This window comes from Python bivittatus, unplaced genomic scaffold (assembly GCF_059951505.1).
Source record: "Python bivittatus isolate LINGU-HERP-01145 unplaced genomic scaffold, Pbiv_v1 ctg000980_np1212, whole genome shotgun sequence".
Classification (NCBI taxonomy): Eukaryota; Metazoa; Chordata; class Lepidosauria; order Squamata; family Pythonidae; genus Python; species Python bivittatus.
Genome location: NW_028277125.1, coordinates 4,359,066 through 4,382,375, shown reverse-complemented (window position 1 = coordinate 4,382,375; position 23,310 = coordinate 4,359,066). Strand labels below are relative to the sequence as shown.

The following is a 23,310-nucleotide window of genomic DNA, read 5'->3' as shown; positions in this document are numbered from 1 at the left end:
TCTAATATTCCATAATATTCCGTTATTTCATCTTGGCAGCTCAGAATGAAAGAGAACAGATCTTGACCTTCTTCCACTGACACCATTTCAAGGTATTCCCAGTTCCTTCACTCTCGAGGTAGAACTTAGTTTCTCCTCTCCTGATCATTCCCATTGCTCTTCTTTGAACCTCCTCATTTTTCTGGATCTTTCATAAAAATTGGTACCCAGGACTGGACATAGCACTTGAATGATGAAGACTTGACAGATTACACAGAGGTGGTCAGATATTCACTAAAAGCTGATATGAAGTTGAGAATATATTTAAAAAAAAAAAAGGCGGAAACTTTTGAGAGTTGCAGCTCGCTTCATCAGATGCATGGAGTGGCTAAATTGATGTAAGATGTACATTTGGAGCGGGGGGAGATAGGGGGCTAGCAGACGCAGGTTACATGTGAGACAGGTTACCAGTAATGAATTGTAATGAATTAAAAACCGACTGTGTTTGTTGAGATCTTCTAAGATGGCCTGAAACCGTTTGATGTATTTGAGTTCAACCGTTTCTCGCTCGCTGGTGCTGTTAAAGCCCCACTTTCCCAAAACAGGCCCTGTGAGGTCTGCTACGGAGTGTCCCGGGAGGTTGAAATGCTCTGATGCTACCTTGCCTTCTCTTGGGCCCTGCTGTCGAACTTGCCTCCATCAATTCTTTTGCGCACAGTTTGTCTCGTTCCTCCTCTGCAAACTCCAGAGGGGCATTGCTGGCCGCGATGGCATGGATCGCACTGGAGGGAGAGCAGGTGAAGGCAGCTCTAATCCTGTGCGTGTGTCTTGCTGGGGCTGGGATGGCGCTGTTGGCGTGGATCTGGGGGCAAAGCAGACATCTGGGTTTGTTGCAGGGTCTGGCCCCATGTAAGCATCATTGTTTCTTGTTGCTTGGGAGAATCTGCTCCAGGCTGGGTGGATTTCTACATGCAAGCATGTGCCACTCACCCGGTGCCTGAGAAAGGGCAGCATCATCGTCCAGTATGGCCTGCAGATTATTAATAATGTGCTCGAGTGGTTGCAGCCGTGAGCTGTAGGTGACAACCAGCGGTGTTCCACCAGTCAGGTTCTGTGATCTCTTTTTCACAGGTCCTCTCTGCGGATTGATTTGGCTGTATGATTTGTGTATTGATCTCATTGGGAGGGTGGCTCAGTATCCTGGTTTAATTTTATCAGTTCAGCATCTCAGTCAAGTGGATCAGGACAAATATGGTTATAGTGGCTATAGACAGTTGATTAGGGGTATGTTCTAAGTCCATGCTTCTTGATCTCAGCAAGATGTGTGGACTTCAATTCCCAGAATTCCCCAGCCAGCAAATGGCTGTGTAAAGCAGTGTTTCTCAACCTTAGCAACTTTAAGATGTGTGGACTTCAACTCCCAGAATTCCCCAGCCACTGGCTGGGGAATTCTGGGAGTTGAAGTCCACACATCTTAACATTCCTGAGATTGAGAAACACTGTTCCAAGTGGAAGCTTGTAGGGCCTAACTTAGCCTAACTTAGCTCTCCTATGACTTGAGAATACCTAGTAGTTAATTTCCTTATTTGGAGACTATTTTTACTGATGCAGCCTTTTTAAAAAATTTTTGTGGCTACATCACACTGCTGATTATTATTCAGTTGGCAATCAGGTGCTCTTCCAAGATCTTCACAAGTACTAATATTAAGCCAGGAAAATCTTATAGCTGGGTATTTTATTTCTGTAACTTAAGCGAAGAACTTTCCATTAATCTCTTCTAAAGGTCATCCAGTTACTTCTATCCCAATTCTCTAACTGACCAAAATAATTTTTTATTTTATTTTTGATCTTTTAGTGTGTTAGCCCACCCATTCAATGTTGTGTCATCTACAAATATTAACGCATTTCCCCTACTTTTTAATTAAATGCTAAATATCTTCTACCTTTTAATTACTAAATATTAATAAAAAACTCCAAGAGTATCTATTCAGGAGTGAACTGTGTGCCAACCTCCTTAATAATTTTGAGGAGGAACCACAAATAAGCAGTCAGAAATGAGTGCTCAGACTGATTTTTGTGCTAGCTGTGAATCCAATTAAATGTCATACCATCTAGCTTGCTAATCACAATGTTACGTGGTCTTCTATCAGATACTTTGTTGCAATGAAGACATACTATGTCTACAGCATTCCCACATTCTATTAAGTTACCTAATTTTTAAAAAATCAGATAAGGTTAGTCTGAAGAATTATTGACATTCCATGCTGACTTCTGATAATTATTGCCTTATTTTCAAGATGTTTATAGAGGGATCTATTCCACAATCATCCTAGATACTGATGTCTGCAGTTCATTGCATCCTCTTTCATCTCCTTTTTGAAGATGTGGACTTTTGCCCTTCTTTAATCATCTGACACTTCAGCCATTCTCCAGGATTTTTCAAAGATAATACATTGAGTTTTGATCAGACCATCATCTAGTGTCTCCAGTATCCTAGGATTCCATTAATCTCACCTTGAAGATTTCAACTTATTCAAGGTATGCCCTGTGGATGTAGGGTTCTCTCTCTTTAAAACTGGTTGGTTAGCTAGTTTATTTAGAAAATTTATAAGACTGCCCAACTCTAAAACAATTCCGGGCAGCATACATATACAGTCGTAAAATACGGTTAAAAAACTCTAAACCATGGAAGACATCAACTATGGGGTGGGGGGACAATAAAACACTTGAGATCCACCACACACAGTCACCCAAGGCCTGGGGAAAGCACCAGGTTTTCAAGACTCTTTTAAACATGGCCAGGGAGAAACCAGGTTGAGGGTGTTGTATGAATGCAACTTTAGTGCCTGAACATAGAAGTAACTGCGCTGTATGGAGATTCTACAGCACTACTATATTTCTCAAGCTTGGCAACTTTAAGATGTGTGGACTCCGACTCCCAGAATTCCCCAGCCAGCTGGCTGGGGAATTCTGGGAGTCGGAGTCCACACATCTTAAAGTTGCCAAGCTTGAGAAACGCTGCTCTACAGTAAGTGATGTAGGGTAAAAGGAGATGCAGTTTTCTCATTTGGAGAAAGAGAAAACGGAGAAAAAGCCGGGAGCCTGGAGAAGAGATGCTGGGAGATTTACGGCCAGCTCCATTCCCTTGCCCTTTGCGTCTCACTTCTGAAGTAGTTTGATGCAAGCTCCAGAGCAGCTGAAAGTCGGTGTCAGCAGAAAAATCCATTACGTCCATGCAGAAGTGCAAACTAGCTTGTCAAGGATTTACAGGAAGGCACAATAGGTAGCTAGAGGGGAGAAATGAACTGGGAATGCCTCAGCCGCTGCTTTAATTCAGTCCACGGCAAGAGGAGCTGGAGCCGTCATCCTATCCGGAACAGCAGGGGCACCTGTGGGGAGGTCAAAAAAGTCAACATGGTGGCTGGGATCATGCAGTTGAAGCCCCGTACCTTTTTTACATGTGCCCTGTGTGTTGACTGAAGCAAGGTATCGGCAGGGAGGGTCAAAAAAGTCAAGAGGGAGGTAGTGATCATGTAATTGCACATGGGCACCATGTTGACTTTTTTGACACCTGACCTGCCCTGCAGACAATCCTGAGGAGAGGCGGACAGTTGGCAGACCTGGAGAAGGGTTGGACAGACTGGGGTTTGGGATCAAGTCACAAATTATGAGAGAATTTAAGGGTGTCGTTGTTGTTATTATTATTATTATTTTGCTATGCATGTTTATGAAGGCATAGGTACAAGAAAAAAAGGTATTTACAAAAATTCCATCCTGCATAAACAGTTCACAGCTGGAGAACCAAACTAATACAGGACTACAGGTAGTCCTCATTTAACAACTGCAATTGGGACTGGCAACTCGGTTGCTAAGTGATGTGGTCACTAAGTGAATCATCATGTGACTGCAAAGGACTTACGACATCAGTTCCTCTGCAGTCGTTAAGCGAGACATCACGTGACCATGAATTGTGACCTCCTATTAGCTTCTTCACTGACTTTGCTTGTCAGAAGCCGGCTGCAAAGCTCACAAATGGCAATCACGTGATCATGGGATGCAGTGACCGTTGTAAGTTTGAGGACTGGTCGTAAAAGTACTTTTTTCCCCCAATAATTCTCTTAAGATTTTAAAAAGAACGATAAAAGATAATACAAAGTAAAGGAAAAAAGAATACAATAAATGCCCCCTTTTAAGAGAGCGATTTCCCACTCTCATCACAAGTAATAAACAATTTCACCCCTCTTAATTAAAAAATATAAAACTCCTCATCCCATAACCCATCTCTTAGTAATAAACATATCAAATAAGTAACATCTTCTCCTTATCCAACTGTCAGCAAAAAGTCCAAACAGGTCTAAAATATTAAAATTAATTAACAAATATAAAACTCAACTTTCCACGCCGCGACTCTTAACTGTAAGCAAAACCCCATTTAAAAGGCATAAAAAAGTATAAACAAACCAAACCTAAAGTTTAACATAACAAAAAGAGACCATTTCTCCTTTAAAATAAACAATTAAAAAACAGACTAAAAATTAACCTAATAAAAAGAGTTAATTTCTCCTTTAAAAAATATTCACACAATTAGATACTAAGCATTTCGATACCAAACAATTAGGATACAGAAAATAGCTATAGAGTAAAGAATTTAAACACCGAATAAGCAAATTCAGTATACCACATTTTTCCTGTCAAAATATCAGTAAATCCAAAAAGAACCACCCAGAGTAACAACATGCCCCATTTTAACCCTGGTCAAATAAGCCGATTTTATATCCCCTTTTTTTATGCAGAACAATATTTTTCTGTAATCCATTCCAATAGTTGTTGATCCTTATTACGAATGTCTTCCATTCCTTGAGCAGTTTCTTTTGTAAATCCAACAAAAAAGATTTATTCCCATTACTCTCTGGGATTCTCTTTTTTATTTCCTTCTTAATTTTTGAAACCTCATACAGTTCTCTCTTTGCATCTGATGACAGGTTCTTATCCAAAGTTTAATTCATGTTACTCACGAATGGAATTTGTTGTATATCTTCTTCTGAAGACATTTGTTCTGATGACAGATTGTTCCCCAAAAGACACAATATAGCTGCCATAATTGATTCAAAGTCTCGGCGCAGTCCTCAGTGGAGCTCCTCGAAGATATCTCTAAATGCCGTGAAAACTTATTTCCCACAAACACGCATTTATTCTTTAAAAATAATTTCAAAGTCTTCATATTCAAAGTTCAACCAACGTTGTCTGAGCCCTTAATCTTTTTAAAACTTTCTGTAGCCAAAACCTTGTCTGGCTTTTTGCTGTTTATTTTAAATTCTTAAAAGTTATCAAAAAATAAATCTTCATTTTCTTATATTAAGGCAGTGTTTCTCAACCTTGGGAACTTTAAGATCGGTGGACCTCAACTCCCAGAATTCCCCAGCCAGCATAGCTTCAGGTTTCCCCCCACCACAGATCAATGGTCTTTTCATGAGGAAGAGGAACAACTGTAAGAAGAATCCACTTGGGTGATCTCGCGTCTCTCTCTTTTATCCAGAGAGGATCAAAGCAGAAGACCTGCTAACCGGCTCCTTAAAAAAGTCTGCAAACGTCAGTTCTGCTTTTTCACAGAGCCGTCATCAGTCAGCCATCTTCCCCGGAAGTCACTCTTAAAACTACTTTTTCAGCGCCGTCGCAAGTTTCAACGGTTGTTAAACAGGGCAGTTGTTAACTGCGGACTACCTGTATATGTAACTAAGGCACAATCAATTCCGATTATTATTTTTCTTTTTATATTGCAAGAACACTTTGCGATATGGAAAAGGGCAAAATGCATGGTTAATTAATATAAATGGTTTTAACTGCAAGGAGGGTGGGATAAACAGGCCCCACCCTGGCCCTGACCCTAATGAGATCAAATTCATCCTTTTAAAAGCCATGGGGCGTCCACAAAGGAAGGGAAAGAGAGGGCTGATACAAATTGGGGAACAAAATCCCAGGAAGGGGGACCCAGGAGGGAGCACCAAAGGGACCCCATTCAGAGCAGCAAGAGAGCAAATCGGATTACGGAGAGAAATTAGGGGAGGCTGTAAGTGAAGGGCCCGCATAGTATAGTGGTGAAGGGGTAGGACAAGGAGCAGGGAGACCCAGATTTAAGTCCCCTCTCAGCCATGGAAACTCACAGGACGACGTTGGCTCAATTATTCTCTCTCCACCCAGCCTACCTTGCAGGGTCGTTGTGGGGAAAATGGAAGGAGAAGTGCTAGGTATGTTTTCCGTGCTGGTACTGCGGGCTGCCAGCCAACAAGACAGCAAGCTGGGTCCTGCCACAGTGCAGCGATAGGCAAAGCACGGGCACAGTGTTTGGAGAAAGCCAGTCTGTTTTGCCACCATCTTAAGCAGCCACTGTAAACGGAGTCATGGCTTGGCTCAGGCTGAGGCCAGGAATCCAGAAACGAGCAACGAACGCAAGGGAAAAGACGGGGACGCAGGCAGGTGGGACCCTTCGGCACAGCAAGGGAGACCCAACAGAGCCGAACGTTGCCGAGCTGCTCTCAGCCGCTGCTGCCAGGGAAGAGGGCCGATAAACCAGCCCCTCTGAGCGTCCACCCATCCACAGCTGTGGCCCTCTCCTGCTCTGCACGGGCTCTCCTGTGGCCTTTTTCTTGGTAAGTCTCCAACCTGCAGAGCTCAGGTCTCTGTTATTAGCTCCGGATCACCCGGCTCTGCTTCGGCCTGGGCGGCTGGGCTTCGGGGTCTGCGAGGCTGCGGGTGGGCAGGCAAGGCGCCTGGGGGCTCTCTGGATGTGCCCCAACCAGAGTGGAGCCATTGGCCCCACCACTGCGGGAGTCACCCACACCGAGACTCCTGTCCCAGATGCTCCTTACTCCACTTCCTCCTCATCAGAGGACATGTCCAGCGGGGCCATAACAGCATGCAGCAGCCTTCAGCTCTGGAAGGAAGTCCGTTGTGCGCTGATGTCGGGATGTGTGTGCGGTTATCGTGGCTACTACTGGATACCAACATGCAGAGACCCTTCCGTTCACACGGCTCTGGAGTAATGGCCCGGAGTTAGATTCCTGGAACCAGTGGCTGCATTCACACAACACGTTTTTATCAGCTTTTTACACACTTTTACAACATGCATGCACAAAACAGTCTGGCTAACCTTGGTTACTTTTATCCTGGCTTAGGTTGGGGAGGCTTCAGATACTGGAGGAACGCAGCCCTTTTTAAAGTCCTGTGTGAACGCAGAACATGGGTTAATTCAGATGCCAGATTCAAGGTGTTGTGTGAATGCAGCCAGAATTAGAAGGGGGCAATGGAGGCCCCCGAGTCCAACCCCCTGTTCAGGAATAAAGATGAAATCTCCTTTGAGTTGACTCCTGCGCACCCCAGGGCTGCATAACCAAGCAGTTTTTTTTAGCAAAGTGCAGAAATAGTCAGAATCCAAATTAAAGCATCACAGCCTGATGTTGTCTAGCCTCTGTTAAAGGGGGGGGGCACTCCTCTGGGTCACAGGTGCCCTGTTGAACTGCTCTTCCCTTCAGAGAGTCTGTTGAGCAAAATTCACTGAGAAGAAACGGGGTTACAAGAATTCCAGCCGCTGAGCTATTTCCCATCTACAACCAAGATATCCCAGTACAGTTTGGGCAGAGACTTTTAAATTTCTCTTTAATTGCTTTTTCGGTGACGGGCAGGTCTTTTCACAGATAACAAGGAAGCTTGCAGCTGGAGGTTTCTATCAGTATCTCTTGAATGGGGTTGGTCTGGAAACGAAGCATTGGTGGAGGAATTCAGCTCTGGCCTTGAGCAGGGACAAGCAAAGAGCGAAAGAGATAGCGAGAGGAAGAGGTTCCAGTTTTGGCTGGCTGTCCTTAAAAAGGGGCAGCGAAAGTTGTGGACAAGGCCAGCTTTCAAGACTCTGCTACTAAATCTCCCAAAAATAAAGTAGCATTTCTAGAATCCCTGCCACATCTGATCCTTGACCCGGCCTCCTCTGAAAGGCTGGCACCCTTCCATCTAGCATTCGGACGTTTTTCCTAACATTCAACCACGATCTGCTGTCCTGAGACTTAAGCCTTTTTTCAGACTCACTTGGCCTTCCACATCCAGGCAGAGCCTTGCCCCTTTGAAAAGCGCGCGCTCGGCCCCTTCGCCCTGCCCATCTTCCAAGATGCATAGCCCGGCCCCAATTTCCTGGCTCAGATTCCTGCCTTGTGGGGGGGGGGGGGATGCAAGCAGAAAGTCCAGCTCATACTCTGGAGGATCTGAGGGCAGGGGGGCTTTTCTCAGCCCATTCCTGGTGCTTAGCGGCATGATGGAGCCCACCCCAGAATGCAGAACTTGAGGAAATGTAAAATGTACAGTAGTCCCCTGGTTAAGAACGTCCTGTTTAAGGACGACCCATAGTTAAGAACGGAGCGTACTGTAGCAAAATTAGAGTTAAATACACAATGGTTCGAGTTAAATACACAATGATTACACATTACTACTTATACCACTGTTCCTCAAACTTGGCAACTTGAAGAGGTGTGGACTTCAACGCCCAGAATTCCTCAGCCAGCAAGCTGGCTGGAATTCTGGGCATTGAAGTCCACACCTCTTCAAGTTGCCAAGTTTGAGGAACAGTGGTATAATCCTTTCCCTTTTCTATCCAGCTGAATGTTATAATTCAGTGTAAAGTTTTTTAGGGGTGGGTGGGTTAGGACACCACACCCAAGGCTTTGCAGGGTGGATTCTCTGAGAGGTGTACGCCCTTTCTTAGGGTCTCAGGCCAAGTTCAACCACCTACAGACCTTGCTCCATTCTCCATGTGGATTCTCCTTGGTTGAGTTTCCTGCAAGGCAAAATAAAGAATTGGGTGGGCAACCTTTTGGCGCTGTGGCTCTGTGCCATTCTGAAGCAGGAGGAAAAATGATAGGAACCTAAAGCAGAGCTTAGCACCGTTAAAAAGCAGGGCCTCTCCCTCCCACCAATACTGAGAGCCAGAAAGCTGCATTTCTGCCAGCAGATTTGTCCATCACAGCTGTCCCGTCTCCAAAGCATGCCAAGTTTGCTCACCCCCCCCAATCCGGTTTCCAGTCCCTCTTTTTAATTTCTGCCTTTACCTCCAAACCATGTTGGTCCACAGGCCGTGACGGCTTACGGCTGCCTTCCATTTTGCCATCGTCAACTTGCGCAAAAATCCTTCCGGCTCCATTCTAGCATGTGCTTGGACATGAAAGAGCAAAAGCCTCTCATTTCTTTATTTTCACTGGCTTCTGCAAGTGAGGGGGCTGGCAAGTCATTTGTACAAGTTTCCAAGCATCCTGTCAGGACGTCAACACTTTTATATTTTCCTTATTCAAAGTAAGCAAATGTTCCCACTTTGATTTTTTTGCCTGTTTCTGGTATTTCCCTGCATTAATTCATTCCACAGCTCAGTAACCCAACCCTGAGGTTTCCTGTATCCAGTTCCCACATCCGCCCTTCTCTCACCTGCACACGCTCTCCCTCCTGAGCTCTTTTCGCACAACGTGCCGAACCCAATCTGTCGTGTTCACAAAACATATTCAGCTTAGTTAGGGTTGCCCTTGGCTAGATTTTTTTGTGGCTTACACCTAATGAACAAACCCAGCTTGTGTGGTTAATTTATAACTCAATATATTGTGTGAACCCAGAACAATTTGCCACTTCCTTCCTTTATTAGAAGAACAGAATGTATGCTAGTCAATGGTTAGGGAGCCAGCACATATTAAATAAACATAATCCCTTTTGTAAAATACTTGGAGTTAAAGCATTAATTATTTAGTCATAATTCTCAAGTTAACTTCTCCCTGTTTGAAGCTCTCATCCCATTTTGATGGAGCGCAGCATCAAATTCCACTGTGCTAATGAAAGAGAGATTTATTTCGGGGATCACGAGATGTACATGTTTCCCCCAGCGTTCCTGATGGCTGGTAGGGGAGACATTTAAGTCTTTGCCCTTGAGTCATCCTGCACATCTGGTGCGCAAAGAGCATGGCACTGGCAGCATTTGCGCAGCAGACACACTCACGCTGCTTGCTAACCACGGCCTAGCTAGGCCTTTAGGCGTTGGGAGCTTCGGATGTTGAACACACCCAGCTGGTTGGATTGCAGTATGAATCAGGATCTTGTGTGCAACCAGGAGAGAAGGGTTAATTCAGTGACCAAGAGAAGTATGCTAATGTGAACCCAAGCAATGTGGGTAAATGAGGGTGACCCTCTAAGAAAGTAAACCAACTTGTTGGCCCTCAAAGATGGCAGCTTGTATCTGAAACCTTACACTAAAAGATAGAAAGTAACTCCTTCCTTCCTTCCTTCCTTCCTTCCTTCCTTCCTTCCTTCCTTCCTTCCTTCCTTCCTTCCTTCGTCCCTCCCTCCCTCCCTCCCTTTCTCCTTCTCCTTCTTCTCCTTCCTTTCTTCTTCCATCCCTCCCTCTGTCCCTCCCTCCGTCCCTCCCTCCGTCCCTTTCTCCTTCTCCTTCTCCTTCTCCTTCTCCTTATACACCAGCATAGCTGTGGGACTGGCAATTGCACAGAAAATCAAGCCTGTGGCCAAAATCGGGCCTGCTGCATTGACCCCACTAACCCAGAGCAGCACCAAGAAGGTCCCTCCCCTTCCCTAAAGGTTCCCAGATCTGGGCTCTTGAAATCTGCCTGGCCACTAGATGGCAGCTGAGACCACGTCTGTTTGCTCCCATCTGGTGGCGGCCTGAACGTCTGCAACGTGGATCTGGTCCCCTGGTTCTCTCCTTGTGGGCTGGCAGGGCCAAGGGCCACACAGTCTCTGATAATATCCAGCCCCCTTGGAGGGCCCAATCTGGCCTTTGTCCCAGAACCTGGGTCCCACCCTGCACTGGAATAACCATATTCGTCACTGTACCAGACGGGAACTTTTTCTGAACTTGGGAAGACATTCTATTTTAAATACCTGCATAAGGATAATATTTTTTCCTAAAACTATATTTTATGAGGTCTAAGATTTATTTCTATTGCAGTAGAACAGTCAAGTCTTTATGCACCAACAAAGTTGTCTCTCCCTGGATTGCAGAAGTGTTTATTCCACCACAGGGTCATTGTTCTGCACACACTAGTCTGGAAGAAAGGCTACCTTAAGCCAGAGCAAGATTACGCCATAAATGAGTCGAGGCTTTAAAGTGTCACAGGATTGTTGTTGGTTTTGCTGCAACAGATAAGTGTGGGGGCAGCAGCTGTGCAACTACTGATTATATAGACAGTAAATGGGCCAGTACATGAGCACAGCTCAGAAGGGCATTGGGAACAACACCAGAGGCTCAAAACTCCAGTTGCTCATAGACAGAGCAGTCGCCCGAGACTCAAGGTCCAGGCAGACCAATCTGAGCACAGCCTGGATGGACTACAGGAAAGCCTATGACTCAATGCCACACACGTGGATCTGTGAATGCCTGGCGCTATTTGAAGTCAACAGGACACTAAGGACCTTCCTCAAGAACTCAATGGGACTGTGGAAGACAACACTGGAAGTCAACCCAAGACAGCTCGCACAAGTGGCCATCGAGTGTGGCATATACCAAGGTGATGCACTGCTGTTCTGCATAGGGCTTGAACCCCTCAGTCAGATAATCACAAGGATTGGATATGGATACAAGTTCAAGAGTGGGATCACCATCAGCCACCTCCTCTACAAGGATGACATCAAGCTGTATGCGAAGAGTGAATGAGACATCAACTCACTGATCCATCTGACATGGATCTACAGTGAGGACACTGGGATGTCATTCGGACTGGAGAAGTGTGGCAGGATGATAGTAAAGAGAGGGAAGGTAGTTAAGACCGATGGAGTGGAACTACCAGTGGGCCACATAGCAGACATAGAGACCAGCTATAAATACCTTGGTGTCTCACAGTCACACGGGAACCACGAGGAGGAGGCAAGGAAGACAGCAAGATCCAAGTACCACCAAAGGATAAGGTAGGTCCTGAAGAGCCAGCTCAATGGGAAGAACAAGATCCATGCCATCAACATGTATGCCCTGCCAGTCATCAGACACCCTGCTGGTATAGTGAGCTGGCCAGAGGAAGACATGAAGGCTGCCGATGTGAAGACCCGGAGGCTCCTCACAATGTACGGAGGTTTCCACCCCAAGTCCAACACCCAGAGACTGTACACCAGCCGCAAAGAGGGTGGGCGGGGTCTGATGAGTGTCAAAGCCACTATCCTGGACAAAACCCAGAACATCCAGGAGTGCGTCAGTAAGATGGCACCCAAAGATGAGCTGCTGAGAGAATGCCTGAGGGAGTAGCAGACATGGAAAGAAGTTCAAGCAGAGGAAGTCCCATGGCAAGAGAAGACCTTGCATGGGATGGACCATCGACAGATAGCTGAGGTGGCTGACATTGGGAAATCCTATCAGTGGCTGGAAAGGGCCGGACTAAAAGACAGCCCTGAGGCACTGATCACAGCAGCACAAGAACAGGCACTAAGCACCAGATCCATAGAAGCAGGGATCTACCACACTAGACAGGACCCAAGGGGCAGACTGTGCAAAGAGGCCTCAGAGACAGTCCAACACATAGTGGCAGGGTGTAAGATGCAGGCAGGAACAGCATATACTGAACAACACAACCAAGTAGCTGGCATTGTGTACAGGAACATCTGCACAGTGTCTGGGTTAGACCCAACCAAGCCCAGATGGGAGATTCCACAGGAGGTTGTGGAGAATAACAAGGCTAAGATCCTGTGGGACTTCCAGATCCAGATGGACAGGCAGGTACTTGCCAATCAACCAGACATCGTGGTAGTAGACAAAGACCAGAAGACAGCGGTAGTGATAGATGTAGCAGTGCCAAGTGACAGCAACATCAGGAAGAAGGAGCATGAGAAGCTGGAGAAGTACCAGGGCCTGAAGGAGGAAATAGAGAGGATGTGGAAAGTCAAGGCCAACGTGGTCCCAGTGGGGGTAGGAGCACTCGGGGCTGTGACTCCTAAGCTGGGAGAGGGGCTCCGACAGATCCCAGGAACAACATCAGAGCTCTCTGTGCAGAAGAGTGCAGTTCTAGGAACAGCTAAGATACTGCGCAGAACCCTCAAACTCCCAGGCCTTTGGTAGAGGACCGAGATTGAGGAAGACACACCACCCATAGGGGTGAGAGGGGATTTTATATATATTATATTATATATATTATAAATTTTATTGGAGTGAACATTTGGTTCCATCTTTCATCTACAATTAAATCAGCTTGGCTGTGTTCATACAACATGATTAAGCAGGTCAGCTACTACAGAGGAGACATCTCTGAAAATACAATCTGGGTATGAATCATGATCCATTATTGTGCAAAAGCAAAATCTTTATTTGCACAGGAGGAGGAGGTGTCCAAAATCTGCAAGATGATGAGCACGATGTTGCAGAATCCCACCCTCTTTCTAAAAATCCTGTGCAAAAGAGATACTACAACTACCATGTTGCAGATTTTGCACACACACACACACATCATGGACACCCTGGCTGAGTCTCTTCTGCTGAAGACACCGTCCCCCAAATTTCTAACATTACAGCTGCATTTGCATAACTTGCTTCACCAGGCCAGAGGTCCAGCAGCTCCATTCACTCAACCTGCTCAGCTTGGTTACAGTTAACGTTGACTGGTTTGCCTTTTGTGGCTTAAAAGGGTTGTGTGAACCAAGCTTATGGTTCCCCATACTGTATTGTATGAACCCAAAAAAGCCAGCCATCAGGTTGAACCTGCTGTGCAAAGACCATGCCGTGCTTGAATTGATCGATTGACTGATTGAATCTTGATTGAATCTATTTGGCCGCTGAATTCAACTGAGGGCCAACAGAAAGGCTTTAAAGACTCCATTTTTCCAACTGATTTGAACAAGTAGCAGCCTACAAACTTGCTCTGGAGATTCCTCTGTAACAGAAACGGACCCTATTCCTGGCTGCAGGGTAACCGGGTAACCGTGCTCTGTCCCCCATGCCTACCATGAAGAAAGCCTCTGTTTCTTTTCATTTTTGCTGCCAGAAGCCCATCAAAACATAACTTTTGCCCAATGCCCGCCTGTAAAGCCCCTGCACGGAGACTCTTTTTCGCTGTCCTGTTTCCCAGGAATGAAAGGAACAGCTCAGAGTTAACATCTGGGCGGTGCTCTCTGCTAATTGGAAGCCAAGTTGCTCCATCTGATATTGTGAGTAAGGCAGGTGGATTTTGACCGGTCCCAAAGGAAATGCTTATTGGCTTTCAAAATGAGAGCAGAAGTCAAAGTGTGACTTCCTTGTGCACATGTGTGGAGTGTGGCATGGTGGAGGAGGATGTGGTCAAGATTGGCAGATAAAGATTGCAGTCATGTACCATGTGAAACCTGGATTAATCTCTTTCCTGGATTTGCATAATATGTGGAAACAGAAATTATCCAAAGAGGATGGATGGATGGATGGATGGATGGATGGATGGATGGATGGGAGGGAGGGAGGGAGGGAGGGAGGGAGGAAGCAAAAGAGGAAGAGGGAGGGAGGAAGGGAGGGAGGGAGGGAGGAAGCAAAAGGAAGGGGGAGAGAGGGAGGGAGGGAAGGAAGGAAGGAAAAGAGGAAGGGAAAGGGAGGGAGGGAAAGGGAGGAAGGAAGGGAGGGAAAGCGGAAGGAAGGAAGGAAGGAAGGAAGGAAGGAAGGAAGGAAGGAAGGAAGGAAGGAAGGAAGGAAGGGAGGGAGGGAGGGAGGGAGGGAGGGAAAGGGAAAGGGAAAGGGAAAGGAAAGGGAAAGGGAAAGGGAAAGGGAAAGGGAAAGGGAGGGAGGGAGGAAGCAAAAAAGGAAGGGGGAGAGAGGGAGGGAAGGAAGGAAGGAAGGAAAAGAGGAAGGGAAAAGGAGGGAGGAAAGAAGGAAGGGAGGAAAGAAGGGAGGGAAAGAGGAAGGGAAAGGGAGGGAGGAGGGAGGGAGGAAGGAAGGAAGGGAAAGAGGAAGAGGGAGGGAGGGAGGGAGGGAAGGAAGGAAGGAAGGAAGGAAGATCAAGGACTTAGCATGCTGTGTAAATGCAGGCAGAAGGTTTATCTGACTTGGTTAAGAGAACTGTGTGAACACAGCCAAAGGGTAAGGCAAAGTCTAGAAGCTTTTCCCAGGAGCCGGAGGGCAGAGTTAAATGGTGCATCACAGAGTGCCTCTTTTGTGGGCTGGGTGTGTATGAGAAGTGCTGGCACCTGTGAAAAGCAGCTTCCCTATAATGACGTTTCAGAAATGATCATCCTGAGTGAGGGTCCCATTCACCCAAGAAGCAGCACCCTTGCTCTTAACTGGCTTTGCAGCCTTGTTCTCTGCCACTCATCAGAAATACAGGGATTCGAGATCTTCGCTCTCAGCAGGATCCCTGCTTCTCTGGGATTCCTTCCTACCAAAAGTTCTGATTTCCTGATTGGCACATCCAGGAATTAAAAAATAAATCAAGGGGCAGAAAGTGTTAAGTTTGCCCACAGTTACCTGCCTTCAACTTTACTATGCCATCACTTATATCACTGCCTGGTGCAGTCCTTTGCCAAAAACGTTGGCTTCTGGATGTCAATAAATGCTGATTCCAGGGATTTTCAAACGTTGCAACACTGCAAACCCCTGAAAAGATCAATGAATGAGATCACAGCCTCCACCTGAATAAAATCAAATAATAAACAAACCGACCAAACTGCTGTGATAGCTGTTTTGCCAGAAGGCTAGACTCACAGGTTCAGCCATCACTCCAAACTGGCTTTGCTCGATCAAGCCCCGTGCGAGCTTGCCCGTGCAAAGTGGGAGTGGGTTTTGACGGTGCCGCTGCTTTGCCTGGTACAAGCCTCAGCAACTTTAAAGCCTTGCGCCCAACTTTAAGTTGCTTGGGACCCCACGCCAGGGACTCATGACCCACAATTTGAAAACCTCTGGTGTGCATATATTACTATATAACCAGTAAGAGAGGAACAAGACTAATGCTAATTGCTCTGCTTAATCATAATCATCAATTGCAAAAGGCAGCTTTACTTGGAACAGCTTATATTCTGCAACGACACTTCTAATACCATCAAACAACATCTGCCTCTCCCAGGCCCTTGGGAAGGACTCGATAGGTGGATAGAAATGCCAAATCCAGTCTAAACACCTGGCTGACTGTGTGACCAACAATTGATGAAATGTATATGCTGCCCGACTCCCAGCGACTCTGGGCGGTTTTTTCATTAACAGCCAATTCTAAACGGATCAATTAGGGTTAACCCTGCTGAACTGAGTTCACACAACACACTGAACCAGGTGAGGTAAAGACCTATGGGGGAAATGAGGAAAATATATCTTTGGGTGAATCTTTGGGTGAAAGAAGCAAGTTTTAGAGGCCTCAGATGAAGGGGATCGGCTTAATAAAATTGAAACGTAAAGGAATGTGCAGCGACCTTGAAGCTGGTGCGAACTAGGCTGATTGTAAAGCCCTGATCACCAACATCCCCATAGCAACGTAAGGGAGGATGCCTTCTGCCTGGCAGTTGGCACCCTGAACCAACTTGTTTCTTCCCCTCTGACACTGTTGCTTTCCTTGATAGCAGTTGTTCCGTCCTTGTAGACAGCAGCCACGAACAGGGGCAGAAAGTAACTTGAGAAGTATTGCTCACTTAGGGACGCCTGCGTCATCATGCGAATATGTATACGTATGCGTTCTTTTCCCTTCCCCTTCTTGTAGAGCTGTATGAATATCAGGGCATCCATTTTGCCTAGAGGGGAGAGTCTCCCGCTAACCTTTGGTGGGGTCCCCCTCCAGTGCACACTGCCTAATAAACACTGCAGTGAAGCCTCGATTATTTTGCATTCGTGTCCTGCGTTTTGATCCCACAGACCTAGCACTGCTTTTGCACAACTGTTACCCAGGGCGGGTCAAAAAAGTCATGATGGAGTCTGTGACTTGTGGCTGAAGCATCACACTTTTTTTCCGTGCATTGCTCAGGCTATTGTAATTGCCATCTGGAGTTTTTTGACCATCCCCCGAGACACCCCTAACTGGTGTCAGTCTTAGGGTTTGGGAGGGACTTAGTGCATCATGCAAACCCAACCGGTTCAATTAGTTTGGTGGATTGTGCAAATCCAGAAAATGGGTTAAGCCAACAATAACACGAAGCATATTTTGCAATCCAGCTTTGTGGGTTTACTTTTAATCAAACCTCCATAGCTTTGCACAGTGTATCTGGGATTCGCTTAGAAGAACAATGCATTTTATAGCTTTGCATTTGTTTCAATCAAAAGCAAGCCTAAATGATACTAGTAAAAATGCAGGGTGCGGGGAGGTAGCTATATATTCAAAACAATCTTGTATAGGCTATGTTCACACAACACACTAACCCAGCTACTTAATTAACCCATTTGCTGGATGTGCACAATAGATTAAAACACAATCTAACCAAATAGGCTGGGTTTGTACAACATGCTAGGCCACATGCCCAAGCTAAACCAAGTTAACAGTAACCAAGCTTAGGACGTTGTGCAAATGCACCTGCTACAGCTTGACATGATTAAGCTCACGGTACGAACACTGCTATAATAACCCCCAGTACAGAGTTTCTTCAATTTTCTGCTCTCAGGACCCTTTCCCACTTTTAAAAACGATGAAGAACCCCCAAAGAGCTTTCGTTTGCCTGGGTTATATCTATCGATATTTACCGTATTAAAAATTAAAATTGACGCAGTCGTAGAACATGTATTTATTGAATCCTGTAAAAATAACAGTATTAAACCCACTGGATATTAACATACATAAAATATTTTTCACGAAAAAAACTTTTTTTTTTTAAACAAATGAATCATAATAATGACAAAAAAGACATTCTGCAAATATCTCCAATATCTGGCAAATAATTGGGATTTTGCAGAGCCCTGAGAAACCACACTTTAAGAAACACCACCTTCCTGGTTCATCAAGTTCCTGCTCCTTGCAGAAAGTCCTTCTCCTGCATCACTGTGAAACACATCAGAGCCCTTGCAGCTGACCGTTGCAACTGACCGAAGTGGACCGTCCGGCAGACAAGATGGATTTCAGTCCCAAGCTGAGGTCCTCCCCATTAACTGGACAGATGATTAACACATTCGGGCAACCAGATCTGCGTTGCAACAGTGCAGACTGGACAACCCTCCCCCATGACTGCCCACTTTTTTACAGCCCCAATCTGGTGCCCTTAAATCAGCGTTTCTCATCCCTGGCAGCTTTAGGATGTGTGAACTTCAACTCCCAGAATTCCCCAGCCAGCATGGGAGTTGAAGTCCACGCATCTTAAAGCTGCCAGGGTTGAGAAATACTGCCTGAACTCAATTAACTATAAAGTGAATTTTAACGCGTGGACAATGCACAGGGCTAGATTCTGTCTTCTACTGCATGTCTGAATCCTGCAGCTGTTGCTGTGCAGGAAGAGGGCTCTGTGCAGCCCTGGCTTGCCTCTGCCCTGTGACTCATTCCTGCAAGCTGGCAGGGCACGTTCTCTTGACTTGAGTCCTGCGTCCGGGGCGTGGCTGGGGAAGCTGGAAAGTCACAAAATTGGCACCTGCGTAGGAGGAAGAGGCAGGTGGTGCGAGGAGGTCAAGCAAGTCCAGCGTGGCTCCTTCTGGGGTTAGCGGCCAGACATCTTTTGAATGTGGGAGACAACTAGGGAGCCCGGAAAGGACAGGAGAGACCCTCCACCGGATTAAAACCCCGGTGAAAAACCCTGCAGGGGGTCAAAGACACCTCCCCTTTGCTAGATAACAATCTGCTTTTCGTTTCACCCTTTGACAATGTTATAATAAAACCTGCCCAGAGTCTCTGGATCAGGTAGAAGGTGTGATTGACAGAGAAATCAACCAAAATAAATTAAGGGCTGGGTTCACACCTCCTGCATAACCAGATTCTGAGAAGGCCCAAGGGGGCTGTATATATACAGTATGTTAAACTTGGTTACTTAAACTTCAGCTCAATTCTTTTTCCCCCTGCGCGAACCCACCCATTGGGAAAATTGAGGATTCAAGCTTGCATCACACAACACTCTTAATGTAGTTCCTGGATTAACCCCACCGGGGTGTCCGTGGAGGGAGGGGGGTCAAAATAGCAGCTGTGACCATGTAAGGAAAAGACCACCCCTTTTTAGGTGGGGTGCTTAAAGGGGCTTCGATCATGCCATCTCCTGCCCCAGTCCCTGTCATCATTATGATTGAGTGAAACCACATTCTGAATGATCAGCTGACCCAACAGGCTGGCTTTGCACAGCTTGTGTCTGGACCAGACAGGGTTGGGCAATTGGTCGTTCAAGGGATAATGCAGCAATTAACCTTGCATGAACCCCCGTGAACCCAGGATCTCTGCTCATTCAGTTTAGTACACTGGGTAAACCCAAACCAGACAACTCCATCAGGAAGAGATCAATGACCCCAGAGAGGTTAGTTTCCTGCTGCAACAGTGGACAGGCAGATCTCCTGGGAAGCTAACCGCAAGGTCCAGCAGCTTCCCCACATCTGTCTTTCCCAGCAATTCCCATTCAACACCCTGCTGCTTCTCTGCTCTTCGAAGATCATCCAGCGTCATCCGGAATCAGTTGCCCCCCATGCTAAAGGCACCCCTTGAGACCCATCCCTACATCTGGTGGTAGAAAATGCCCTGCATCGTTCCAGTTTTTCTTCCAGATGTTTAAAGGTGCCATTTCTGCCTCTCTCCTTTTATCTCCTTGCAGGAAAGAGAGGCCCACTTCTCTCCTCGGGGCTGTTCTGCTGCTGGCCCAAGGAGTAAGGCCCGCACTGGTCCTGATCCTGACATTCATGCCTCCTTCCAGGAAACCCAGCTTGAAAACGAGAGATCAGCCACAGAAAACCCAACCTGGAGATGCATGGCTTGGAGAAGGAGTTGCTGAGCCTGCCTCCCTTCGTCCTCCCCGGCTCGTCCTCCTGCCCCTGCCTCAGTCCCTCTGCTGCTGGGCATCGGCCACCTTCCCGCACTGAGCCGTCCATTTTCTTGGCCTGGCCACAAGGTGCTGAAAACTTGCCTTCACACCACACCCGCAACCAGGTCAGGTGCAGCTCCGTTTGCAACCTGTGCAAAGTTTGGTTCGTGCTAACGTGGGTTCAGTCTCCTTGCGGTTTAGCATGGGGGGAAACCCAGACCAGTTAAGGTTCAGTGTCTTAAACAGGGGTAAGGGAGCTGTGTGAATGCAGCAGAAAATGTGGAAGACTTTGTAAGCGCACCCAAGTTTTGAGCAGGCCTCTTTCCTGCCCCACAGGATCAGAACTGACCATTTCTCAGGGAGCATTAGCTAGACCAGTGTTTCTCAACCGTGGCGACTTTAAACTGTGTGGACTTCAACTCCCAGAATTCCCCAGCCAGCCATGCTGGCTGGGGAATTCTGGGAGTTGAAGTCCACACAGCCTAAAGTTGCCAAGGTTGAGAAACACTGGCCTAGAGAAATTCACCATTCCCCTTTTCCATAACCTTCTTTTCTGCTAACAAGCAAAGATTATGATTTCTTTTAAATGGCACATGGCCATCCTAGAGCCATCCACCAAGCCATGGGAGATGATAATGTATGATTTCAGAACTAATACCTGGGTATCTGTTGTTTTCCTTTGCCCACCCCTTCCCTTTCTCCTTTCATGTGGTATCTATTTTGAGCTTGTAAAACCAAAGGCAGAGATCATATCTTTCTTGATCTGAAAGCTCCTCCCGGAGCCTTTTTGGCTGAACGGTGGAGTGTCAAGGCTTCCAACGGCAAAATAAAAGCACCAGCTCAATAAGATCCAGGTCCTAAACCAAGTCCAAAGTGGGGAATGAAGGATTAAAGCTGGCTCCCATCCCCAGCTGAGAACCTACAACATGTCCCTGCTCAGACCTGTCTTTATGCCAGTGGTGCAGCACCTGGGAGAGGGGAAGCCGGCCAGGGCCAGGGCAAAACCTGAATGATGGACCGAGCACGCTCACTGGTTGTGGACTGCTGACTGCTGATGGAAAAATCAGGGCGTTGCACTGCCTATAAAGTTCTGCGCTGCAACATTTGGTTTCAAACCCACCTGGCATTTGGGAGTTTTAATCCAAGGGATTGCAAGGGTCGTGGGGAAAAGAAAGCTGGCTTTCAACACCAGCATTGAGCCTGGGGGAACTGAGTTTAGATGAAACACCTGCCCAGTGATAAAGCACAGGCTTGCCTCTCTGAGAAGGTGGTTTGGGGGCTAAAAGGGAGGCAAATTCAATGTCCACTCAGCCCCAAAATCCCCTGAGGAAAGGAGGTGCGGAAATTAATAAAGGCAAAAGAAATGCCACTTTCTGCAACCCCTCCCTAAAGAGAAAATCTGGATTTCTAATAGATGACATCATTTTTGCCCGTCTCAAAGTCCAGCGGCTTACATGTGGCTGAGCACCACTTGCTGGCCAACAGAAGTGAGGGATAACAGCTCAGGAGCACCTGACTTGCCCAAAGACTTCTTTGCCATGCTGCATTCCCCAACCTGGTGCCCTCCACACTGGGAGGCTTGCAGGGCCCTGATGGGACAAGGGAAGATGGACACAATTGGCCCTAAAGTCCTCCCCTCTTGACTTCCCTGGAGGACAACATCTCTATACCAGTGCTTTCCAAATGCGTTGGACTACATCTCCTATCTTCCCCTGCCTGGTACCCGGAGGCTGGGGAGACGCGCTTCTCTGTTCTAGCCCAGCCTTTGGAGAAGGTCCTTTCCCACTTGGTTCATATAGCCTGCTCAAATTCAGGTTGAGCCCCTTATATAATAACAGCAAGGTAACTATTAGTTAGAAGATCAATTATTACTTTTATAGCTTTCCGCACGGAGAAGGAGAACCGGAGCCCCGGTCCCCCAGAGAATTTGCAGGATGGACGCAAGCTTTTATTGCCACTCTCTCTCTACGGCCTTTTTAATTGCTTTTAAAAATGTTATGTGACTGATTTTGGCCGGCCCGGAGCAGTCACCCTGCTTAAAAAGCTTGTTTAAACTTGAGACAGGAGCGGGAGGGACAAGAAAGGCGGGGAAAGGCAGTGCAAAACTGGCCCAGCCTTTCCCAGCCAGACGCCCTCCTGAACTACAGCTGCCATCATCCTCAGCCAGGATGAAAAGAGCAGAAGTCCGCAGGGCATTCTGGGAAAGAGTGAGTTAAGAAAAAATTGAGAAGCAGGGTCTGCATTCCCACAACAGGCCAACCTCAGTTAATGTTTGTTTTTCTGTAGCAATCCTAACCCAATCAGTTCATGGTCCGATATACTGTGCAGAGCCAGAGAATATGTTAATGGCTTAACCAGGCACCTAATTAAACCGAATCGTAGGGTAGAAAGCGGCCTCAGAGGTCATCTAACCCGGCCCTGTGATCAGTGCGGAGCCCGCCGCCCCGCCGCCCACCCCGCTCAACCAAGGCTGAGAGCGCCCTCGCCGCCTGCACGCGGCGCCCTGCGCCCGAACAGCTGGGGCTTGCTGAGGCAGCGCCGGGTTTCCCCCGCGTAGCCTGCCGTGGGAACGCGCCTCCTCCCGAGGCGGCCTGAAAGGGCGAACCGAGCCGAGCCGAGCCGAGCCCCGCACCGCGGGCCGGGAGAGCGCAGAGCCCGCCGGCTTCCCGCTCCCGAGCCCGAGTCGCGCCCCGGCGCCGCCCGGCCCCTTCCCGTCGGCCCAGCCGCGGGAGCCGGGGCTGAGCCGGGGCAGGAGGCGGGATCGGGGCTGGCCGAGGGCGGCGCGTCCGGCGGCGGGGCGGGCCGGGCCGGGCCGGGCCGGCCGCCTGCGCTCCGGAGGTGCCGGCGGCCGGCTAGAAGTCGCTCCGGCCGGTGCGGTGCGGTGCGGTGACCATGCCTGGCCGTCGGAGCGGCGCCCTGTCGGAGCGGAGCCCGCTGCTGGCTTACCGGCTGTGCAGCAGCACCTCGCTGGAGGCGGAGGAGGCGCCGCCGCAGCCCCGCAAGCTCTCCACGTTCCTGGGCGTCGTCGTGCCCACTCTGCTCTCCATGTTCAGCGTGGTGCTCTTCCTGCGCCTGGGTGAGTGGGCCCGCCCGGCGCGGCCGCAGCTGCCCGCCTGGGTTTGGCCTCGGCTCACGGGTTGCTTGGTCTGTGGCTCAACGCGTGGCGCGGAGGCCGGTTGACCCTGTCGTGCGAACGCAGCCGGGCTGTCCTGGAGGGAAACTCTCGCTTTCCGAAGAAAGAGGAAGTCCTCGGACACCAGAAGGCTTGGTGATTAAGCCACCAACTCCTTGGGCCGTTGCGGCGTGATTCTTGGATAAACCAAGAATAAACCCGCACTCGCTGCAAGGTGCCCTAGAGGTGGCCGTATAATCCTGGTCTGTTTGGCAGGGTGGTTGTAAAGAATAGCAGAGTCAGTGAAGCATTAGAGGAGGTGTTCGCTGAGGAAATGAGAACACCTGAGCAAC

At 47.7% G+C, this 23,310-nt stretch overlaps 1 protein-coding gene across 2 annotated transcripts in view; it reads left to right on the top strand.

The window, feature by feature from the left end:
- Positions 1 to 22,637: 22,637 nt before the first annotated feature.
- LOC103056241 (solute carrier family 12 member 9-like) overlaps positions 22,638 to 23,310 on the top strand; it is a 104,516-nt gene continuing 103,843 nt past the window's right edge. For both annotated transcript variants that reach the window (XR_015794348.1, XM_088131882.1), the window contains exon 1: positions 22,638 to 22,921. Coding sequence is in view for 1 of the 2 variants with exons in the window: in XM_088131882.1 (XP_087988008.1) it covers positions 22,738 to 22,921 (184 nt within the window). In the remaining variant the exon portion in view is untranslated. The remainder of the gene's footprint in view (positions 22,922 to 23,310) is intronic.